Source organism: Diadema antillarum, unplaced genomic scaffold, assembly GCF_040938485.1.
Source record: "Diadema antillarum isolate AM-2024a unplaced genomic scaffold, OU_Dant_1.0 scf00000148, whole genome shotgun sequence".
NCBI classification, from domain to species: Eukaryota; Metazoa; Echinodermata; class Echinoidea; order Diadematoida; family Diadematidae; genus Diadema; species Diadema antillarum.
The window spans coordinates 1,023,648-1,048,556 of record NW_027271037.1 but is presented as its reverse complement, the minus strand read 5'-3'; the positions used below and the strand labels follow the sequence as shown (position 1 = coordinate 1,048,556).

Genomic DNA, 24,909 nt, shown 5'->3' with positions numbered 1-24,909 from the left:
GTATCATAAATTTGCCCCCTCTGAAGCGCTGAGCAAACAAAACTTACACTACTCCATTTCCGCTTGCTTATCGCAACCACAATCAGCTAAGTCTGATTTGCCCTTTTGCAGTGGTTGTCATGGTAACAGTGATGCCATATCCCTAGCCAAGAGCCGATTCAATTTTAATGGATCCATATCTTGTTCGCTCTGCTTGGATTTCTGCAGGAGCTGTACAGATGTCATCTGCTGCCTTTTATTCATTGTGTGCTTCGCTGGCATGTTTGTTGTCGGCTACTGGGGTGAGTTCATGCTTTGTACTTGAGGTCACAGGGCGGCTAGTCTACTGTACAGGGTGATAATAGCTTTTAGAGTGCTGACATGATGAAACAGCAATTTATATATCTAGTTATGATTGTTCAAATTTCTTGAGAGGGTATGTCTGGGCTTTTTGATATTTTTAAAAGTCAGGGCAACTATTTTTGAAATAAATGCTTCGCTCAAAAGGATGTGTTGTAAATGTATTGATCATGCACTTCTATATTATTAATAACCTTTGAATAGAATACACAGGTACCATGTAAAGTTTGTTCCTAACACAGCATCAAATTTTAAAGATATATGTAGGTGCACCAGATTCAGACTGATACAACAAAAATATTAAGATGTCACATCAATTTGTTGTGTTTAAGTTTTATTCACCCATTATATTGTACTTTATGTTGGTGTTGGTTTTAATGGGATGACTGAAATTGATTATATCATCGAAAATCATCAAAACATACCTCTTGAGGCTGTAGCCATCATCTTTCTGGCAGAGTGCCAATTGGTGTATTTGATATGAAATACACTTGTACTGTTTTTGTTGAATGTCAGGGGCTTACCATGTACATTCAGAATATAGAGTGAAAATAGAAAAGCACTCTGAGAGCGCAGACCTCCGCCAAGCAGCTACTTTCCAGCAATGGTGTTGATCTACCCAAAGAGATTTTAAAAGCTCTTTGGGCTCTTCCATAGAGATCAGTGACTTCCACCCATAGGCATACATGCTGAAAAATCGCCTGATTTCCCAATATAGAAGCCTTTCTTACGTCATAAACCCTCAGCTGGGCGGCGCGCCTCGCCCTAGCAGAAACTAGAGCATGCACTTTAGTGCGTGTTTGAAACCTCAAAAATGTTCGCCTTGAACTCCCAAGTTCATTGACCCCACCTGTCAAAATATAAAAAATCCTCCATAAATTCCCCCAACATTCTCGGATCTCTACCAAAATTGATAATTTGTTACTTGTGTCATTCTCAACCTTTCCTGTATGAAAGTTTCATCCAAATCCGTTAACTACTTTTTGAGTTATTTTGCACATGGACAAACAAACAAACAAACAAACAAACAAACAAACAAACAAACAAACGGTATCAAAGAAAAACACAACCTCCTCCCTTGGCGGAGGTTATAAAAGTTGTACATGAGTAACATCCAGTCACAATGAGACATACTTGTACATTTTCTTTTTTACAAGAAAATACTCATAGACACACACTCACACACACACACACAATGATTTTTATATTTTTGTTTGTTTGTTTGTCTCTTTTTTTTCCAGCCTGGTCCCATGGCAATCCAGTCACTCTCATCAAACCAACAGACACCTATGGCAACATTTGTGGATATGCAGAGAATGTCAAGTAAGAAGATTGTATAGGACCTACTTTGTATTATGTACTCAGTCTATTAAAAATGTTGTGATGTTCTTCTTTTGCATATTTTGCTATTAATAAAATCCTAACAATATTTCCTCCTGTGGTACAAAAGCCTTGTATCATGTCCAAGGTGGGATATTGCCAACTTGTTTTTTTTTTTTTTTTCAACAGCTTTTTTTTTTCTGCACCTGAAAAATGATCTACCAGTACTTCTTTAAGAAATCAACCACTCGCAATATAGAGTATATTTTTAGTGGTGTATACTGTATGTGAAGAGCCCAGAGAATGACAGAAGCAGTGCTTTTACCTCCTTTTAATTTAGCTGTCAATGAGATATGACCTGCAATTCATTTTGTGGAATTATGTACTCTTGGTTAATACAACTTTGCTACCATTTTTGTACTTCTTCTTTTTCATTCTTGGCAAGCAAAGATTTCTGTAGACTTTCTATCTTTCCCATTCTTTTGCCATATCAAGTGAAACACAAACTTTATAATCATACATTTAAAGGTCATACTTGTATATTGGGAATTTCATACAGGAATCTGAAATTCCATTTTTATCTGTCAATGTTTTTGAGGGGGAAAGAGCATATTTCTTTCTATATGAATACTTACATCCAAATGATATAGTTTGGTTGCTGCTCAGAATGAAAAATTACAAATGTTCCATTGTTACAGTTGTAGCATTTTCATTGTTACATGTATATTGCTAACTTCTGACAAATAGCTCTTGAAGAGGCAAATTTTATGAGTTTTAATGGTGGAATATGATTACCTACTTGTACATAGATTATCGCTATTTTTTACACATGAAAGAAGTGGCCATTTTCATTTTTGTTTAGTTGATGGGTGTACAAATGTGCATGTCATGAATGGCATTTGCTAATATATATTGACATATTCAACTTATCATCAACATGTTTCAGATGTGCCATGTACATGGTATTACAGTAAATGTAAATGTAAAACAACTGTTTGACTCTGGTGGCTCAGTTATTAATAAAACATGAGATGTTGAACTTTCTTGACTGTGTGGTATTTTGATGGTCAAAAGGATGAAAAATGGAAAAAAAACACACACTCAAGCGTGCAAAAGTATTGAAAGTTGTCGGAATGGAGATGACTATGAACAAATATTACCCTGCTCATACACACTACCACTATTAAAAGATTGTCTACTATCTGTTAGAAAAACTGAGTGTGTATCAAAAAAGCAGTCCCTCGCAGATTTTCACCTATTTGAAGCATTCCAGCTTTAAGGTTATTATTAAAGTGGATATTTGTATAACTTAATTTCTATACAGCATCACACACAGTTGCATAATGTAGGACCTTGCAGCTCATATTTTTCAGACTGAGAGGCTTTTCTGTGACTGCATGTACAAAAGACAATTTGTTAATGTTGCATTAAACATCACATGTCTCGTTCACCTTTCTCTTTTGACAGAGATAAGCCGTACCTGTACTTCTTCAACTTCTTGGATTGCCTGAGTTCTTCAACTCTCCTCAGTGTAAAATGTCCAACAGTGCAGGTAAACAAAGTCTACTTGATTTATTCTACACATAACAACAATAACATGTAAATACTGACTTTGTTCTTTCTTTGTTTTGTTTTCACCACCAAGGTGGTTGCATTTTGCTCTTTAATGTTTTTGATGATTATGATTACTCTAAAGTCATTTTTTATGGTTTTGCTTGGTGCATTTTAACTGATGCTGTGTCTTTTGACAAATCATCATCATATTAAATATGCATTAGCTATAGTTTTTATCTGATGATTCTATTGAATACACTCTATATGTAGACACTCATAATGCTAGTACAATTACAAATTCCAGTTTTCTTTGTGAGGTTGTTATTGCTGTCTGGGAATGTATATCATGTGAAAATAGCTTCATTAGCTCTATGCTCATTGTGATGACAGGTATGTGTATCCTCGTGTCCAAACTACACGGCTGCGCCGTACACGTCGGTCGCCACGAGCGTCATCAACGGCGTTGCCTTCGATGTCAACCTGATCGACTGGAGTACATTCATCTGTGACTACGATTTTGATCCGCAAACTGAGTATCTCTTGAGTGGAGGAGAATACGTAAGTCACATTACAAACCGGGCCCGCTGGCAAAAATAAAAATAGATATTTACATGTGGGGAATCCAAAGTGAAAATCAACAAAACTGAACTTTCATTGAAGGTTTATCCAGCGTTGCACTTGAGTGGGGTATTTTATGTGTAGTTTAATTGAAACATGACTATTTATACTTCTAAACCTTGCACTTTTCATTTTACATCACACCCACAGACTCTACTATGCATTCAAATAAAAAGAAAAAAATGCATCTCAAAGGGATAAATTATAGTCACAAGAAATTTTTCCTGTTGCAGCAAGCTAATTTCCCCCCCCCCCCCAATAGACTACAATGTATATATATTTCTATGAATCTGTTGTGAGCTATTATAAACCTGAATAATGGATAGCAGGCAATTTTCTGTAGTGATTGTTTTGCAAATGAAGTATAGTGACAAGAATGGCAAGATTGTTGTCATGATTTTTCCTTAATATTCATGTGATAAGTTTGTGAATGACCCAGTATAGAATAGAGATTTAGTCTTGTTGCTGCAATGTACTTTTAAAAAAGCAAACCATCAAATGGTATCCTGTATACTTCTATGGAAGAAAACTGCTACACAAAAGTTAGTTTGTGTACGTTTAGCTGTGGTATAAAAATGCATAGCAAATTACGATTCAATACCAGGAAAATTATTCCCTTAAATATGATGGAATAATCCTAGCCTGGCCCAAGGATTGTTGCATATTGTCATCTGCCAGTATCACTTGAAAAACTGTTCTGATTGCAAATGAAAATGGTGTTGTACTGTCAAATTTGCCTGAAGTCAGTATAAATAGTCACCTCTGGCAAACACACAGCCATGGCAACTGTGTAATGATGTCTGCACTCTTTTTGACTGTAGTAAAGCTGTCATCAGATTTTGGAGAGTTGTTGCCATAGTGATGTCAATTACCATTTCTCATTAGCTGGTTTCCCTGTTTCCTTCACACTATCAGGGATGCCAGCATTGACATTTGTCTCCAGGGCCTGAAAAATGTTGGTGGGGCAGAATATGTGCGTGAAGCGCACATCATGAACGTGGAGCGCGAAGTCCCTTGCGGCCGGGGTTCAGCTCTGGGGTTATAGATACTCTCTGATGCACTTTCAGCCCGATTTTGGACCATTCTAAAATACTTTTAAAACCCCTTTCGTTTGGTGGTAATTTTGATACTTGAATGCAAGTGATGTTTACTGAATGAATAAATTCAGACTTGCAAACACTGAAACCCAAGGAAAATGGATAAATGGGATGAAATCGCAGAAGTGGCAAAAATGCTTAAATCAGAGATGACACTGAAAATAATAAACAGAATAGAAAAATCACAATTTTCAGACATTTAGCACAAACAAAAATCTGAAATAAGATTTTTATCTACAAAACGTGACTCTAAAGTTTGCTTTCTTTTGAAAAAAAAATATGTTGCTATTAATTGGGAATAGCTGAAAAAAGCTCAGCTATTTTCCAATACTTGAACTCACCTACAAGTGTATTTCTTTTGGTCTTACGCACATATTGTTTGTGCTGCTGGAAAACTTTGGACTTTATTTTTGTGGCTACACTGTGTTCACTTGATGCGGCTGACTTTTGTCTTAATTATCCTTTGATCTCCCCTCTCCCCCTTTCAGTCAGGTACTGTGGGCCTGGAAAAGATGTTCTCCGATGAGAAATGTGCATCCTATGTTATCCCACAGACTGCATGTGAGTGGTATACTCTCAACAAAGGTGTTCATAATGATCAAAACTTATTCAGCAGAAGAAAATATCTATCATGATGTGTAGATGTACATTGTTAGTATTTAACCCGTTTAGGAACGTTGATTTTGCTACAACAGGCATTTCCCATAGACCCTGGCCTGCCCGAGTTACTCCGGACTCATCCTCAACAGGTTAAAAGTTAACCCAGTGTAGTGTTTAATGACCCATTGCTCATTAAAGCATAATTTACCATTTGCAGATGAAACAAAACCCAGCATTAGTGCTTTAAAATAGTTCTAAAATGTGAGTTAGGGATAGAAACAACCACTGTGAAAATTTGAATCAGTAAAATCGATGTTAAGTATTGTTAGATATACAAAATGTGAACAATAGTTATAATAAAAATGTTTCCAAACCAAACCGTCTACAGTTACGATTTATTATAAAGAAAAATACTGACATCTCTTCATATTTTAGGCTTTATTGCAAAACATTTACATATGGGAGGGTTTTTCTTTTGTGGTACAACAGACCTGCACATATGCATGAAAGGTGATATCTTAAACATTTTTCAAATCACTGCTCCCAAAGGTAAACTGGACCTTTAATTCTCATAGGGTAGAATCCTACCCTACTGCAGTCACAGTGGCTTGCAAACAAATTATAAGTTTGATTAGGATAAATGCTGTGTCATACACTTTGTCTGAAATAACTTTAATCTATGTCCGTCACTTTGTTGTGTTATTTTGCTATTTTGCTGGTGTATATTCTATTTCAATTAAGTTTATTAAATAACATGTACAATTGTAGCATTGTGTTACACCAAAATATGATAGAATATATTGCAACATCGTGTATTTTACTATTGTCAGTGCCCTAGATTCCCTTTCTTTGACATGGAATACATGGTCTTATAAAGACTTCATGTTGAAGGAACCTAATAGGTGTGTCTTTTTAATATAGGACAGTATTACAATAAAAAAAGTAAATAAATGCAGGTTATATAATCTCATCCCCAGTTTGAATGGTTGTCAATTATTTTAAGCCAACAAATTATGTCTTGCTTTTTTTCCTTGCAAGAATGACATATTCAGTGCAATCACCACTTTACTGCATGCTTTTTGTGACTGAGATGGGACTTCAGTTATGCTCAAATTATCTTTCGTGCAGACCTCGGTCGATGCGTGCCATCATTTCTGGTGAATGCGTTGAGTAGCGTGACGGATGTCCTATCTGAAGACGAGTTCATTCTCACCCCAGGCAGTGAGAACAACAACATCACTGCCAGCAATGCCCAAGATCTCTTCGAAACGTAAGAATGAAATTATATACACACTTAAACTACCAGTTGCACCACGTTGAAATAGTTTACCAGTAGTGAATGTACTCTATTTGTAGAAGTCCCTCAGATCTATTTGTTGCAAAGCTAGTGTGATTAATTTTTCCTAGTATTACCTTTATAATTCTCAGTCTCAATACCTATAAAGTTAACTGATCTCTTAATGTTAAGCAGATGTTTCCAGTCACTGGAACACTGATCTAAATATCTTAAGCCTCATCTAGAATCACAACAAGAAATCAAAGGAAAGATATGCATGTTACCATACCAACAAAACTATGTGTGTTATTGATCAATAATTTTTCAGAAATGAATGTGGAAAAAGACTAAAAGAATGAGTGAAAAAAGGTGAGATAAGAGAGCGAGAGAGAGAGAGAGCAAATGGGAAAAAAGTGATGTAAAGATATAGAGGTAAACGGGAGCCGTATAAATGCTTCTACAAGTAATTGTACCGAGCCAGGTCATAATGGACGGTGAACTGCACTATATTCCATTCTTAATTGTCTTTTCAAGGTTTATATTTTATGACTGTATATGAATTTCTCTCCTGTCTGACAGATCTGTGAATTTGCTGCTTGATGTAGTTAATCTTGTTGAGGTGATCTACCAGGATGTCGTTGCCTCGTGGTATATCATCCTCGCGTAAGTTTCCCTATTGTAAAGACCAACATTATTTTCCCTTGTACCATTTGGATCCTTTAGAATTTTTTGTTCAGGACCTCACATAAAATGTCAGACAAGTTTTCATTGCCTGATTTTTATTGTCAGTTGCAAAATTTGTGATTTCTGGAATCATTTTCTGTTATCCAGTAGGGTCAACGTGCCTCATCTTCCACTAAATGTCAGTATGTTTTTTGTGATGTTGGAGTAGACTTATCAAAATAGCTAACATGTTCACCTAAAATGGATATTTCATTGTGTCTACATTGTAGTATGACTGACAGAACATGTTTTGATGTAGGAGGAGATGTTTCAAAATTGCAAAAATGTTCAGCTAGAATGGATGTTTTTATTGTAGCATTACGATATTTGTGCAGTAGTTTAATTTGTCATATATTTTGTTTTGAAAGAAAAGGGCCAGGTTCTTATACAAGCTTTACATTTATGAGCAAAATTTGCCAAAACTTATACACAGATGATTGTACCTCCAGTGAAAGTAGGAAGTATGACCATTAGATATCATTTCAAAATGAATACATTTGGGCAATTCCGCAGTTAGGTGGACATGACATGGATAAAAGAAATGTGCCTCTTTATCTTACTCTTTAATTGTCCCCGCCGAACGAGTTCGAGCAGGGGACTATCAAACGGGCTCCGTACGTGTGTGTGTCCGTGTGTCCGTCCGTCCGTCCGTCCGTCCGTCCGTCCGTGTGTCCGTGTGTCCGTGTGTGCGTCCGTGTGTGATCAAAATCTTCAATTTGCTACTTCTCTGTCATTTATGAGCCAATTTTGATTCTGTTTGCTTTATATGATAGCACTACATGGGAGCTTTGAAACTTCTACACAGAATTTCAGTCGTGACCTTTGACCTTGACCTTTGACCTATATTGTACATTTTGCTACAAAATGCTACTCCTTCGCCATTTCTAACCCGATTTCGATTCCGTTTGCTTTATATGATGGCACTAGGTGAGGGCTTCAAAACTTCTACACAGAATTTTGACCTTTGACTTCTTTGACCTTTGACCTTGATTTTTGACCTATATTGTACATTTTGCTACAAAATGCTACTCCTTCGCCATTTCTAACCCGATTTCGATTCCGTTTGCTTTATGTGATGGCACTAGGTGAGGGCTTCAAAACTTCTACACAGAATTTTGACCTTTGCCTTCTTTGACCTTTGACCTTGATTTTTGACCTATATTGTACATTTTGCTACAAAATGCTACTCCTTCGCCATTTCTAACCCGATTTCGATTCCGTTTGCTTTATGTGATGGCACTAGGTGAGGGCTTCAAAACTTCTACACAGAATTTTGACCTTTGCCTTCTTTGACCTTTGACCTTGATTTTTGACCTATATTGTACATTTTGCTACAAAATGCTACTCCTTCGCCATTTCTAACCCGATTTCGATTCCGTTTGCTTTATGTGATGGCACTAGGTGAGGGCTTCGAAACTTCTACACAGAATTTTGACCTTTGCCTTCTTTGACCTTTGACCTTGATTTTGACCTGTATTGTACATTGGCTACAAAATGCTACTCCTTCACCATTTCTAACCCGATTTCGATTCCGTTTGCTTTATGTGATGGCACTAGGTGAGGGCTTCAAAACTTTACACAGAATTTTGACCTTTGACTTTTTTGACCTTTGACCTTGATTTTTGACCTGTATTGTACATTGGCTATAAAATGCTACTCCTTCACCATTTCTAACCCGATTTCGATTCCGTTTGCTTTATGTGATGGCACTAGGTGAGGGCTTCAAAACTTTTACACAGAATTTTGACCTTTGACTTCTTTGACCTTTGACCTTGATTTTTTACCTATATTGCACATTTTGCTACAAAATGCTACTTCCGGCGGGGACATATATTACGCACCGCGTAATTTCTACTTTTCCTTGTTTAGGTATCAACTAATGCCATGGATGTTCACCAATCACTAAGGTCTTTCAAATTCAGTAGATTTTATTTTTCGTATTTATTGATTTTGCGAGATCTAAAACCATCATTTAAAATGTACATGTGGGACTGGGGATGCTGAAATTCACTTAAATGCAAATTACAGTGGGTTGCTTTGAAATTTTTTCCTCAAATTTTTGCTAAAAGGTGAAAGATGAATACATTTAAATACTCCAGAAGTCATGTGACATTTTGTCAATTACAAAAGGGTGAAATGACCTGCGGAATTACTCCGGACAAATGTAACGTTACTAACCGTAACGTTACTAACCATGCATTTGAGGGTCTAGCTAATAAATTATCGGTCGAACTGCTAAAAATATTTGCGTGAACATTTGTCATGATGCAATAATTGAAATTAATGCAACACTTTGTTTGAAGTAACTTGAAATTTTGCACACTTTTTGCTACAAGACATTGTTTTTTTGTCATGTCCTTTTTTCGTAATGTTACTAACCAGCCCTTTTAGTTGCCATAGCAATTCTAATATTTATTGGATTGTACTCATTCTTTTCTATATCATAAGCCTGGGAAGGATGAACATGTTTTAACATGATTTTGACTTGAAATGAATAAATGGTGATTTAATAGTAAAAATAAATATCTAAATTTCTTTAGATGTAACATTACTAACCGCGGAATTGCCCATTTGCTGTTTCATTTTTTGATTAGGCTACTGATATGTACTTGTAGCAAATGTATATGTGTAGCAAATAGTATTTGTTTTCTTCTCTTTTCTATGAAACATTTCATAACCTGAGTGTGAAATATAAAACCGATTGTGGATTTTCACAGCTTAGCTTATGACCTTTGACCCTTGATCTCTACAGTGGAATGCTGTTGGGAATGTTGATTGCATTCATCTTCATTGTACTGATGAGATGGTTGGCTGGAGTAATTGTGTGGTTCACAATCTTTGCCCTCATGGCTACACTGGGTGTTGGTAAGTGGTCTTGTGTTTGATGTTTAGTGTTTGATGTTTATTTCATAGTGTAATTTTGAAGTTCATTGTACATAGTACTAGTAAGTGCCAACAACCCATTACTCATAAAACAATATTTCAGTCATTATATTCAATATTGCAATCAGTTTGCCTCCCCCCCCCCCCCCCGAACCAGTGTGGGTTTTTGATTTGATGTCAAAAAGAGAAACTTGTAGTGAGGGTTTTGGGCTGGTCGCTGCAAGATATGTGATGAGAACACATGAACCCTTCTCACTTGCATGTCTTGGGTTTTTATTAACAGATTGTGAAGCTTAACATTTCATAAATTTCTTTTTTTCCCCTGATTTTGATTATTCCATTTGGATATATCATATTTAATTCAATTTTTTTATTCATGAAAGTCAACTTTCATACATACAGTAATTACTGTCATGCCAACCTGAAAATTCTGAAACACTCATTCTTATAGCTAGATTGTTATCCTTTCTACTTGTGATTTTATCCCATCATGCAGGTATTTACTACTCCTACTACATGTACACCAGTCTGGCTGGTGTGGATGGTGCAGACGCTGCCATCACCTTCACTGCCAATCTCTCCAGCTACTTCCGTCTCCAGCAGACCTGGCTCATCATTGGTGAGAGGCTGATCAGCTGATTCTCTTCACTTTGTGTTTGCATGGTCACCTGTTGTGTCCACTGCCCCTACCCCTCCAGATAATCATAGAACTGGTTGCAAAGTTTGGATTTACTATAAATTGAAGCAGAAAAAATATTGCTATCATTCATGTTTAGTGTAAAGATCGTTGATCAATACCAAAAATGGTAGCTAGTAGAGCAAGGAGAGAGAGAGAGAGAAACAAAGAAGAAGACAGACTAAGAGACGCAGATTGAGATTTACATCTTTTCACATAATACATTACCATATGAGAGAGGATAGAAAGATTGCAGGGTTTTGTGTGTTTTTGTCCCCGCCGAACGAGTTCGAGCAGGGGACTATGAAATGGGCTCCGTACGTGTGTGTGTCTGTGTGTCCGTCCGTCTGTGCGTCCGTGTGTGATCAAAATGTTCAATTTGCTACTTCTCTGTCATTTATGAGCCAATTTTGATTCTGTTTGCTTTATATGATAGCACTACAAGGGAGCTTTGAAACTTCTACACAGAATTTCAGTTGTGACCTTTGACCTTGACCTTTGACCTATATTGTACATTTTGCTTCAAAATGCTACTCCTTCGCCATTTCTAACCCGATTTTGATTCTGTTTGCTTTATATGATAGCACTACATGGGAGCTTTGAAACATCTACACAGAATTTCAGTTGTGACCTTTGACCTTGACCTTTGACCTATATTGTACATTTTGCTTCAAAATGCTACTCCTTCGCCATTTCTAACCCGATTTTGATTCCGTTTGCTTTATGTGATGGCACTAGGTGAGGGCTTCAAAACTTCTACACAGAATTTTGACCTTTGACTTTTTTGACCTTTGACCTTGATTTTTGACCTATATTGTACATTGGCTACAAAATGCTACTCCTTTGCCATTTCTAACCCATTTTCGATTCAGTTTGCTTTATGTGATGGCACTAGGTGAGGGCTTCAAAACTTCCACACAGAATTTTGACCTTTGACTTCTTTGACCTTTGACCTTGATTTTTGACCTATATTGTACATTGGCTACAAAATGCTACTCCTTCGCCATTTCTAACCTGATTTCGATTCCGTTTGCTTTATGTGATGGCACTAGGTGAGGGCTTCAAAACTTCTACACAGAATTTTGACCTTTGACTTCTTTGACCTTTGACCTTGATTTTTGACCTATATTGTACATTTTGCTACAAAATGCTACTCCTTCGCCATTTGTAACCCGATTTCAATTCCGTTTGCTTTAAGTGATGGCACTAGGTGAGGGCTTCAAAACTTCTAAGCAGAATTTTGACCTTTGACTTCTTTGACCTCTGACCTTGATTTTTGACCTGTATTGTACATTTTGCTACCAAATGCTACTCCTTCGCCATTTCTAACCCAATTTCGATTCCGTTTGCTTTATGTGATGGCACTAGGTGAGGGCTTCAAAACTTCTACACAGAATTTTGACCTTTGACTTCTTTGACCTTTGACCTTGATTTTTGACCTATATTGTACATTGGCTACAAAATGCTACTCCTTCGCCATTTCTAACCCGATTTTGATTCCATTTGCTTTATGTGATGGCACTAGGTGAGGGCTTCAAAACTTGTACACAGAATTTTGACCTTTGACTTCTTTGACCTTTGACCTTGATTTTTTTACCTGTATTGTACATTTTGCTACTAAATGCTACTTCCGGCGGGGACATATATTATGCACCGCGTAATTTCTACTTTTCCTTGTTTTTCCTGTTTTAAGCATATTAGAAGAATTGTATAATGTGTGCTGCATCAATGGGTTATAAGCTGAGGAAAAAGATTCTCAAGAGCAATTCAGAATGTGTTAAAAAAAAATCACATCATTCTTGCACAAAAAATTTTTACATCATGAAAGCTATTTTTATATGCCAAATATGTATTAAAGAGATATGCCCATAACAGATGGATTTATTAATCCAATGTAGTGAAATCAGTGAAAGTCTCTCTTTGGGGTCCTTTTAAAAGCTTTTCCATTATCCCAGCTAGCTGTTTCTGATGAATAAACTTCAGTACTTAAGTAAAATCTACCCTGCATACATTAGTTGTTCCTATGTGGATCAAGTCTCAGTAAGCTCTCTAGTTCTTGGGAACAACCTTTTTGTTTAAAAAGAAATGTCTATAGAATTTGAATGTGCTAGTAAATGGGTGTGTACTTGTTTTTCTTTAAATCCTTTGCATGCATACAGGCATCATTCTCTCAGTACTCCTGGCCATCATACTGCTAATGACCCTCTGCCTCTGCACTCGTATCCGCATCGCCATCTCCCTCATCAAGGAAGCAAGTCGGTAAGGATTGTTGACAGATCTTACAAGGGAATTTCCCCAAATATGCATACGGAATGAGTGAATGCAGCGATATTAGTATTAAAATCACTTCACCGAAGTTTGAGGAAAATTGCACGATACATTCAAAAGTCATGAGTTTTTAGAAGTTTTGGTGCTGACATTGCTGGATGAGTAGACTCCGACATATCGCAACTTCACATGTGGACAACAAAGAAAATATGAAGAGAATTCAACATATTTTCACTTAATATTTAACTTTACCTCTTTCAGAAAACAGGGGGAATCATTTTACTCTGAGCGTAAGTCAGTATCAAAACGAGGATTTGTGTACTTTTCATAACATATGATTTTTTTTTTTTTTAATTCTCTTTATATTTTGTATACAATATATCATTGCCCATGCATAACATCATGGACTGTTGTAGTCATTTATCCAGAGATGGCTGCACCAAAAGGTTAAAAAATTCATTTCTTTTACATGGATTTTCCTATTTTCCTCACACCTCACTGATGTGCTCTACGTACACTGTTACACTTACTCAATCCATATGACTGTTACATATATGTTTTTCTTTTCTTTTTTTCTCCTTTAACCCATTGAGGGCAAGTCCTGAGTATACTCGGGCAAGTGTCTATGGGAAATGTGTGTTGTAGCAAAGCCCATTCACAATGGGTTAAAGAAGGACCCTCTTCTTTAAAAATTTCTCTCCTTCCTTCGTTTGGCACAAACATTACACTTGGATAATTTGTTCCCTTCCTGATGGCTCAGGCAGGCTATTGCAGTTGCTTTTTGACTGTTATCTGTGATGTAACCTTCTTTTGCATTCAGTTTTTGTTTAAAGACAGTGGTCAATAGCTTGACCTTGATGACAAAAAAAAAAATTCTGTTGATGTTATCATGCTCCAAACTGTACACTTTTGGATGTTAAGAGAGATGAATAATCTTATTAGTTATAGAATCAACTGAGGTTTGTTCTTTTTTCAAAATAAAAGTGGAGCAATAGGCAAATGAGAACATTTGTCAAACGGAAAAAAAAAAAATCATATTTCAAAGAAGAATTCATTAATTATGTGCAGCATGCACATTTCACAGTAAGGGCCTTCTCTGTAATTGATTTTGTTAATATGTTTGCAAATCCTGCCCAGAGATTATTACTCACGGTAAAATGTGAGTGTGCAGTCTAATTTCATGTGATTGATTTATGTGTATAAACATTGAATTAATATATCAATATTGGCATGGACCATATGGCTCTGTAGAGCAGTGTGTCTTTGGCAATTTACATGTTAATTGTGCTGTACTGAGTAACATATTTTCTTTTCTTTGCTCTGATTGGTCACAGGGCCATAGGTCACATGATTTCCACCCTCTTCTGGCCAATCATGCCATTCCTACTGGAGCTGATAGTGGTGGCGCTCTTCGCCTGCATTGCAGTGTATCCTTTTCTCACACTTGTTTGCACGATTGATTGCAGCAGATGATTGTTGAAGTCAATATTTCAGTGCTGATGATTTTCAGTTTCATTTTCATACACGTTTGTAGGTCCGAGAAAGATAACATTGTCAGTGTGAAAACTGGAACATGGCTTTAATTGATTTCTTTGGATCTGCTTATCTACTTACCATATTTCATTATTGTCAATATTGTTATTACTATTATTATCATCAATTTTTTTTTTTTTTTTTTTTTTTGCCAGTGCTTCCTGTCAGCTGATTTTATGAAGCATACTTCATATTTTCATGTTAATACATGCAATTCGTAATCTTGCTTTACAAAATGCTATATATAGTTTGGCATTTTGCAAAGTTCTTCTCTGGATATGGATAACATGTATGCTATGGGTTTGTGTATGTACAGAAAATGCCAGAAAACACCACCATTTAGGTTTGGATAACTACTTTACAAACACTTTTTTTTTTTCATACCGATTTTGAACTAATTAAATCTCATGTTAGAAAGTTTCTTACACTCTTGGCATGTCACTTGATTTCTATGAGCTCCATTTAACAACAGCTATCAAATTAAAATGCTTATTTAGTGATGGGCTGTTGCTGAGCTGCTACTGTAATGACCTGGGGGGCATTTCATGAAGCCTTTTGTCCGACAAAGTTGTCGGACAAATCTGCTCTCAGCCACTGGTGAGATGCAAGGATTTTAGTAGCTTCTAACAGCTTGTTTGTCAGAAAAATATCTGACCAAACTGCTTCATGAAATGCCCCCCTGGTATATACATTTGTACCATCGGGTCCAGCTTCTTGAAGGCTGGTCAATGTGTCCTAGCTGGATTCCATGAATATTGTCCTGTCTTCAAACCCTGTGTTAATTAGCCTTGACTCAAGCCGTCATCCTCAGTTATCTTGCCACCACTCATCGCAACATGTATGTAGTGATCGATGCCCCGACAGATTTTGGAGTTGCTAATGGCACCTCTTGCGACCAGGCTGTAAGTGTAATCCCTTGTCCTTTGATGAATAAAACAAGTAAAATGATTTAGTTACATGTGTAGAGTAGAGACCTTTGATTAATCTAATACTGTCCTGACACTATTGTGGAATTGGGGCGCTGCAGGATTTATATCTTGAATTCAATTGTTAGAATTTCATAGCGAAGTGCATCTGCTTGTAAATCAATATCTTTAATTACTCAATTTGCCTCCAGTGTGACTTTTACTATGGGCAATTGTAAAAGATATCAAGTGCCATTACAGGAGGTGTCAATTTCTCTTGTGAGGGTGCATTATCTAAAATTTTGTAGCTTGAAATGCAAGAACTTTGTAATCTGTGGACAAGTTACCCTCCATACAAATTGTATGGCTCATTTCTTATTTCATTCATATCAAGATCCTCCATCTAAAAGGATATATGATCATTAGAATTAAGATCTCTTCAGATATATATGTTTGCATGTAATTCAACATATTATATGATTTTGACAGTCTATCCGAGCCTCTACTATATCTTCCTTTTGGATGATCTGTGTGGAGACAGGTTTAAAGGAGTGGTACAGCTTCAGTTGGGATAGGGTTTGAGGTTTAAAACATTTTTCAATGATGATTTTTTGTTGTTGTGAGACATATATAAAAACATCTTAATATGAAAAAAAGCATATGATTTAAGAGGTTTTCAAAGTTTATTTGATAAAAATTGGCTTTGAAATGTGTGAAATAACCAAAACAATGTGATCCTAATAAAAAGTGGGGCCCACCTTTTATTAGGAACGCTTTGTATTACTTTGTTTTTGGATATTTCAGCCATTTCAAAACCGATTTTAAGCAAATAATTAAACTTTGAATTCCTCTTAGAATTGTACACTTTTTAACATTTCATAAAGTGGTTTCTAAGTATCTCACAAAAGAGTTATAAGCTGAATTCTCACCTCAACCAATACTATACATTTGTACCATATCCCTTTATCTGTACATTTCTTGGGCCCCTATTCATGGTACTCTTTGTACACCTCACAGACGTTTGCCACCAACAACACGACAGCTATGTGCATCTTCAGCGAGTACGCCCTGCCCAGCTACACCATCTACCTGCAGGTCTACAACCTCTTCATGTTCTTCTGGCTGGTCAACTTCATGATCGCCTGGGGTCAGATGACGCTGGCTGGTGCCTTTGCCTCTTACTACTGGGCCTTCACCAAGCCCCAGGATATCCCAGCTTTCCCTCTTCTCAAATCCTTTTGGCGGTCCATCAGGTATACTCTTGCGGCTTTAAACTTTAATACTCATAGTCGGCCGTTTTAGATGATTTTTGATCTATGGGGAACATCTGTCTCCATACGTACATGTAATCACATCCAGATGTGGGCAAACCACATGCAAAGGAGAGAATTAGATTAGCAGAAAAGAAAAGAAATTAAGACAGCAATAATTGTGTAATGAATTAATAAAGGTTGCTTTCAAGAAGCGATTCTATGAAAATAAAGCATTTTAAAATTTTCTTTGTGAGCTGTTGATTAACTTCAAAATGTGCAAAATGGCTGAAATTCCATGTTATATTCAAATGGAATGTTTGCACCTAATTGAAAAGATATCAACTTTTTACATATAAAAAAAAGTGAGCTCAGAACTTTCCCTCATAAATTCTTGTGGAAATGTAATTATTCAAGATGCAGGTGTTCAGAGTCACATTTTTGTTAACCCGTTGAGGACAAGTCCCGAGTGTACTCGGGCAAGTGTCTATGGAAAATGCGTGTTGTAGCAAAATCAATCCGTCCTCAACGGGTTAATAATAACAAGAATACTTACCGGAGTCTGACTTCTTCCATTCCAGGTATCATCTGGGTACCATAGCCTTTGGCTCCCTCATCATTGCCATTATCCAGATGATTAGGGTCATGTTGGAGTACATAGAGCAGAAACTCAAAGGTGTGTGTGACATTTTATGGCTAATGATGATAATAATAATGATAATAATAATAATGATGATGATGATGATGGTGATGATGATGATAATGATAATGATAATGATAATGATAATGATAATGATATTGATAATGATAATGATAATGATAATGATGATAATAATAATGATAATAATGATAATGATAATGATAATGATAATGATAATGATAATGATAATAATGATAATAATAATAATAATAATCTTCATCCAGGGTAGCCTCTTCAGTGTTGCCGTAAATTCATTTCCTAGGCATATTTTGTCATTAATGGGTTGTACGAAGGGGACGAAGATCAGCATTTGCTGCATGGAGAATGGGTGATTGTTTAGGATATTTTGTATGTGTGTGGCTATAGTGTTGTGTACGTGTGACAGGTTTTGAGTATTTATAAGTCACAGTGAGATATGGGAAGAGAAAACAATGATATGGACTTTGCTGTTTGCTGTTGTATATATTTTCATGATTGCTTCACTTACCTGGTATATATGAAAACTATGGTCACTCTGTATTTAAAGTGAAAAGCTGGGAGTACATCAATTCTAAATTGAATATACAGAAATATAACAGAGGAGTTTGATTGTTGTCGTGACATGTTTGTCAGACTGTAAAGTACAGCGTACTCCGTCTTTGGCAGTAACTCACATATCAGTGGTGGATCCAGAGGGGGCGCCCTGGGCGCACGCCCCCTCTTTATTTTAGGTTAAAACAACAGAAAAAAAAAGAAAAAATTGTGCCCCCCTTAATTTTGGAAAGGCCCCCCCCCCCCCTTTACAGAATTCCTGGATCCGCCCCTGCATATGAACACTGAATTGTATGCACTTGAAATGTGCTCTTGCATGAACACGCGCAAGGGGCCCTAAGAATCAATAAATGTAACATTATGAAGACCCTGTCCTCCATATTTACTGAGTGTGATTAATTCTCGTATAATTTATCTCAAGTAATAATTGTTAAATTCAGAGTAAGTCATTCTGCTCTCACACTATCAATGGAATGCAAACACAATGCTATCAGTAATCATTTTTAAATGCTGTCATGAGTTTTTGCAAATATGGTGAAAGTAAACTATGCCAGTAAATGATATTGTTATAGGATGGAAGTACTGTAAAAGTGGATATTTTGGCGTGACTAATTTTTCGCGCTTGGCCGGGTCGGAAGAGTTTCGCGTGTTTTTAATTCCGCGGAATCAAGACATCACGCACAGGCATATATGGCAAGCAAAAATATTCGCGTGCTTTTATTTTCGTGCTAGTTTCTGGTTGCGCGAAATGCGCGAAAATTTGAACACCGCGAAAATATCCACTTTTACAGTATACAATTGTATTGAATATAGATGCTACCAAATAGCTGCATATAAATTGACTTGTAGGCACAAGGCTGGAGCAGTGTTTATACTTGCAGTGTGCTCCCCTGAATTTAGGCCTCTTGGTGCCCAAATGGATTTCACATGTTGACAAAGATTGTTTGTTCATACCAGAATCTCTCCCCATCCCCTTTATGATAGGCAACGCTGAGAACGAAGTGGTGAAGTTCATCATCAAATGTCTCAAGTGCTGCTTCTGGTGTTTGGAGAAGATCATGAAGTTCCTCAATAAGAATGCCTACATCATGGTGAGTATAATGTCAGTCATAGAACATGAAATATGACAGAGACATGTGTCATTGTTTGTTTGTTGTTCTTATTAAATCAATTTGCACACCTCACGACTTGTTTGTGCCTGAGGTATATTTTTCATTTGCTAGTCTGTCAATGTGTAACTATGACCTCTTTATTTACCACAGTATGGTGAAAATGACCAAAGATACAGTGTAACTCATTTTAACTTTTCATGTTTGTGTGTGATTTGACAATGTGCTATTGCTGGAAAAAATCCCACAGAATAAAGGAAGTATGGACCATAACACTATTTATTGATCCCACTGTGGATTTGATTAACATTTCATTTAATGCTAGACCGACTAAACACTAATTAAATCAAAGGGGAAAACTGACAGGTTAAAGTCATATTCTGATAGGTCCTGCCTTCTCTCCTTTCTAGTGATCAATTAAGGTAAATCAAGTCTCTGTATAAAACTATTGTAGCATAATTATGGTACATCTCTGACATCATGCAGTTGGCACCTGAATGATTGCAGACATGATGGATTTCAAGAAATTTGTGAATTTTTCGATAATCTTATTGCTTGCATGAATCATCCATTTGCATTCAATTTTTAGCTCACCTGAGCCAAAGGCTCAAGTGAGCTATTGCGATCGCCCTTCGTCCGGCGTCCGTCGTGCGTCGTGCGTCGTCCGTCGTCCGTCGTCCGTCGTGCGTCGTGCGTAAACTTTTTACATTTTCATCTTCTTCTTGAAAACCCCAAGACCGATTTTCATCAAACTTGGCAGGTAGCATCCCTAGGGGGTTAGGAACTCAATTTGTTAAAATGGGCACCATGCCCCACCCAGGGGGCCCCCAGGGGGGCCCAAACCCCCCAAAATTAAGGAATCTGTAAAAATCTTCTTCTCTAGAACCAGAAGTGATAGAGCTAAGTTAATACTATGAGTTAGTACATTGATGACTATAGTTTCAAGTTTGTTCATGGCAGAATCAGGGGTGCCCCCCTTGGGACCCAGGGGAGGGGGGTGGGGAAGGGTTCTAATGGGGCCTAAATTGTACATTTTCATCTTCTTCTTGAGAACCCCATGACCCATTTTCACCAAACTTGGCAGGTAGCATCCCTAGGGGGTTAGGAACTCAGTTTGTTGAAATGGGCACCATGCCCCACCCAGGGGGCCCCCAGGGGGCCCAAACCCCCCAAAATTAAGGAATCCGCAAAAATCTTCTTCTCTAGAACCAGAAGTGATAGAGCTAAGTTAATACTATGAGTTAGTACATTGATGACTGTAGTTTCAAGTTTGTTCATGGCAGAATCAGGGGTGCCCCCCTTGGGACCCAGGGGAGGGGGTGAGGAGGGGTCCTTATGGGGCCTAAATTGTACATTTTTATCTTCTTCTTGAGAACCCCATGACCCATTTTCACCAAACTTGGCAGGTAGCATCCCTAGGGGGTTAGGATCTCAATTTGTTAAAATGGGCACCATGCCCCACCCAGGGGGCCCCCAGGGGTCCCAAACCCCCCAAATGAAGGAATCTTTATAAATCTTCTCTAGAATCAGAAGTTATAGAGCTGAGATAATACTATGAGTGAGTGCATTAATGACTGTAGTTTCAAGTTTGTTCATAGGAGATCCAGGGGTGCCCCTCTTGGGTAGGGGGGGGGGGGGTGGTTGGAAGGGTCCAAATGGGGGCCTGAATTGTACATTTTCATCTTCCTCCTGAAAACCTCATGATGGATTTTTGTCAAACTTGGCAGGTAGCATCCCTAGGGGGTCAGGATCTCAATTTATCAAAATGGGCACCATGCCCCACCCAGAGGGCCCCGGGGGCCCCAATCCCCCCAAATTAAGGAATCTTAAAAAAATTGGGCCCTTATTGTACATTTTCATCTTCTACTTGAGAATGCCTGGTCAAATTTTGGTAGAGCTGTGAATAAGATTAGTGACTGCGTGAAAGGTGAACTTGTGATACTCAGGTGAGCGCTAGACCCGCGGGTCTCTTGTTTGCTCTGTGCTTTCTTTGAACATTCTGCATCTAATGATTAGAATTAATTTACTTCTCTGAGGATTGTGCCCCTCTAAAGTCAATATCTCATCCTCCACTCAAAGTGATAAGGAGTACCTAGCAAAATGACATAAAGTTGACAATGATGCTACAGAGAGAGGAGACAAAAAGTTTGAAGAGACGTCAGTGTGTCTCTTGTATGTATTCAGCATGAATAGGTGGGAGAAATACAATGTGAGGTATCAGAAATAACTTAGATGACAACATCACTTATATATCTCTTTCATATCCCACAAACTCTGACGTAGCATCCCATAATTCCTTGCCTTTCAAGTTCCTTCCTGTCGCTGTTGTTCTTTTGGAGTTTGTTATTGAAGGTTACAGCTAACAAAATATGTCCACATCTATGTTAGATCGAACAATGCTGTACGCGTATTATATGTATTGTGCGGTAGTCCTATCCATACAACTTGTAGATTTGCTGTGTAGACCACACTAGTGTGTAAGCATCTTTCACTTTCCAATTTTCATTTCTTCATATTTGTAAGCATCATACCCTATAAGTTATATACCAATGCAAAGCTTTCATCATGAAGAATTACAAAAAATGATGATTGTCCTTCCATAAAAGCACTCTATATTTTCTTCTTCAAAGTGGTTTCTTTTGAATAAGTGGTATGTGGGACATATATCTAAAATGTTTATATCATGTGTCACATCCTTCATAGAGGACTCTGATCTGCATCTAATATGAAAAAACAACAACAACAGCTTTAATTTCTCTTTTATCTGAGACATAGTTTTCGTACTTTTCTTTGACATTAAATTTGATATTGAGAGAGGCAGAGACTCCAACTATACCGCTTTCGACAGGAGGTCTCCCGCTGAAAGCCCATTTTTGCAAAATCTCCCGTTCTCCCGCTTGAAATGATTTCTTACTTATTGTCATTGTATGTTGAAAAAACAAGCCTTAGATAGCACGAGGTAACATCTAGAGCCCTTGAGGTGGACCCCGGCGACAAGTAACTTCGCGCTTTGCGCACATCAAGTTGGAGTCTCCCGTTTGCTAGGGGTTTCAGGTGGGAGAATCTCCAGATCAGAAGGTGCTTGGGGTTGGAGTCTCTGGAGAGGACAGTTGAGTGATCATGCATGAAAGAGCTTCTGGCACCAAGAGCGTATGAACTGCATTATGCTACTGACAGATCTTGGGTTAAAGGCTAACTTTTTTTACCTTTCCTTTCACTATCTATTTCCCTTCTCCCTACAGTGCGCAATCTACGGGAAAAACTTTTGCACATCGGCCAAAAACGCATTTTTCCTGCTCTTGAGAAACATTCTCAGGTGAGTTGTGATGCACATACGGAGTAGATCACAGTGGCCACTTTGAATGCCTGCAGATGTGGAATGGAGTGTGGGAATTAGGAATCAATTTATTCTCTCTGAAAATATCATCTTGAAATTAGCATGTACAGCAAAGGAATCAGAGCTACCCAGGTCATGGCTAATACTGATTAATAACCTTATGGTTTCTGGTCTGAGGCTGTAACCTGTAGAGTGATATACCTACACATCTATTTACTTGTGGTAGTTGATATTAGTATATTGCTGCTGTTTGGTCACAGAATTTAAGTGTTTTTGTATCAGGAAGCAAATAGAAAGAAACTGAGACAGTTTTCAGGATCCAACTTTAATAGGGAGGTTTTTATCACTGGCAAGATGGCATACAGTACACTTTGTATGAGACAAAGTCTTTTGGAGTGAAGAAAGTGCTTTGAGTTAAGTGCTATACTGTACAAGTGATATACTGTAATTTAAGTGCTAAACTGTTACAAAGTGATAATTTAAAGTGATATACTGTTAAGTGACAAACTGTAAAAGTGATGGACTGTAAAATGCTTGAAATTTTTGCAGTTTTAAAATTTTTTGCTCATTTCCCACAACCAGAAACTTTTGCAAAAATAAAAACATGAATATTTTTGCTTGCCATTATGTTCACTTGGTTAATATCTTGATTCAACGGGATTAAAAACAAATGACACTCATCTTACCTGGCCACGTGAAAATATCCTTGTTTACAGTATTCATCTCTCATGAGACTTTTTTTCCCCTTATTCACACATAGATAAATAGATTTGTGTGTCATAATTTTTGTTTTAATAGGTATGATGCTGTTGCATGTTGCCATTGATTAATTATGAATATTGTTAGATTGTATGCACGTCTCCTTCATCAAGCAGTCTCAGTGGGGGATGCAAAATTTGAAGCCATTTTCCCTCTCTCACCTATGACAGGGTCGCAGTGGTCAATAAGCTGACCGACTTGGTCCTGCTCATGGGCAAGCTGCTGACCGTCGGATTGGTGGGCGTGGCAGCCTTCTTCTACTTCACCAATCAGATTTCGTTCCTCTCCAACCTGGTCACCGTTCCTGACGTGACCTACTACTGGGTCCCCATCATTGTAAGTCTTTTCTTCTGGATGAATGTTTGTATGTTTATGTATTTTCTTGATCCTCATGATTATATTCAAATTTCCATCTAGCCTGTCTTATTTGGACTTTTGCTGAAGCCAACAGAACTTTATATTGATAAGTGTTATATTTTCTTCGAAAACATCAAAGCAAAGTTGTGTATGTGTTTGCCTGCAAAGAGATGGAGAATAAGAAAATGTGTGTGTGTGTGTGTGTGTGTGTATGTGTGAGACTACAAGTACTATCAAACAACATTATAAGTTTTACTGGAGTTTCACAGAAAATTTATGTTCCTTTCTATTATAATGTCAGCAATTGTGGTTATAAGTAGGATGATACAACCAAGGATTTCTGTCTTCTTATGGTTCCAAAGTCTGAATCTCTTGGCAGCAGTGGTAATGTTTTTACGCATAGCACTTTATTTTCATTAGTTGCCTAATGCTTTGGAGGGCCAGGACTTAAAAGCTGTTTGGTCCCATGCTTCCCATTTCCTTGAAGTACTGGTACCTACATTGCTTCCTTTGTTACTTCCGCCAAGGGAGGAGGTTATGTTTTCGTTTGTTGGTTTGTTTGTTTGTCCGTGTGCAAAATAACTCAAAAAGTAGACAACGGACTTGGATGAAACTTACAGAAAAGGTTGAGAATGACACAACTAACAAAATAATGATTAAATTTTGGTAATGATCCAAGAATTTTTGGGGAATTTATGAAGGATTTTTTATATTTTGACGGGTAGGGTCATTGAACTTGGGAGTTCAGCCTGCGCGTTTTGGAGGTTTTCAAACGCACACTAAAGTGCGTGCTCTAGTTTCTGCTAGGGCGAGGCGCACCGTGCAGCTGAGGGTTTATGACGTAACAAACTAGGCTTCTATATTGGGAAATCTGGCAATTTTTCAGCATGCGTACTTATGGGTGGAAATCACTGATCTCTGTGGAGGTGAGCCCAAAGAGCTTTTTTCCAGTGGTGGAGAGGAGAAACATCTGTTTGGGAAGAGCAAAATCATCGGTGAAAAGTATCTCCTTGGCAGAGGTCTGCGCTTTCAGAGTGCTTTTCTAGTTTCCATATGGAATGAGCCCAAATCGAC

At 37.5% G+C, this 24,909-nt stretch overlaps 1 protein-coding gene across 1 annotated transcript in view; it reads left to right on the top strand.

The window, feature by feature from the left end:
* Nucleotides 1-24,909, top strand: part of LOC139721736 (choline transporter-like protein 2) — a 41,045-nt gene that overhangs the window by 15,165 nt on the left and 971 nt on the right. Inside the window, exons 3-19 of the mRNA XM_071633056.1 lie at nucleotides 208-281; nucleotides 1,581-1,662; nucleotides 3,127-3,211; nucleotides 3,604-3,771; nucleotides 5,417-5,489; nucleotides 6,657-6,798; nucleotides 7,384-7,467; nucleotides 10,280-10,392; nucleotides 10,907-11,029; nucleotides 13,246-13,345; nucleotides 14,689-14,781; nucleotides 15,699-15,789; nucleotides 16,810-17,045; nucleotides 17,624-17,718; nucleotides 19,258-19,364; nucleotides 22,625-22,698; nucleotides 23,649-23,814. Of these exons, the coding sequence (XP_071489157.1) occupies nucleotides 208-281; nucleotides 1,581-1,662; nucleotides 3,127-3,211; nucleotides 3,604-3,771; nucleotides 5,417-5,489; nucleotides 6,657-6,798; nucleotides 7,384-7,467; nucleotides 10,280-10,392; nucleotides 10,907-11,029; nucleotides 13,246-13,345; nucleotides 14,689-14,781; nucleotides 15,699-15,789; nucleotides 16,810-17,045; nucleotides 17,624-17,718; nucleotides 19,258-19,364; nucleotides 22,625-22,698; nucleotides 23,649-23,814 (1,906 nt within the window). The remainder of the gene's footprint in view (nucleotides 1-207; nucleotides 282-1,580; nucleotides 1,663-3,126; nucleotides 3,212-3,603; nucleotides 3,772-5,416; nucleotides 5,490-6,656; nucleotides 6,799-7,383; nucleotides 7,468-10,279; nucleotides 10,393-10,906; nucleotides 11,030-13,245; nucleotides 13,346-14,688; nucleotides 14,782-15,698; nucleotides 15,790-16,809; nucleotides 17,046-17,623; nucleotides 17,719-19,257; nucleotides 19,365-22,624; nucleotides 22,699-23,648; nucleotides 23,815-24,909) is intronic.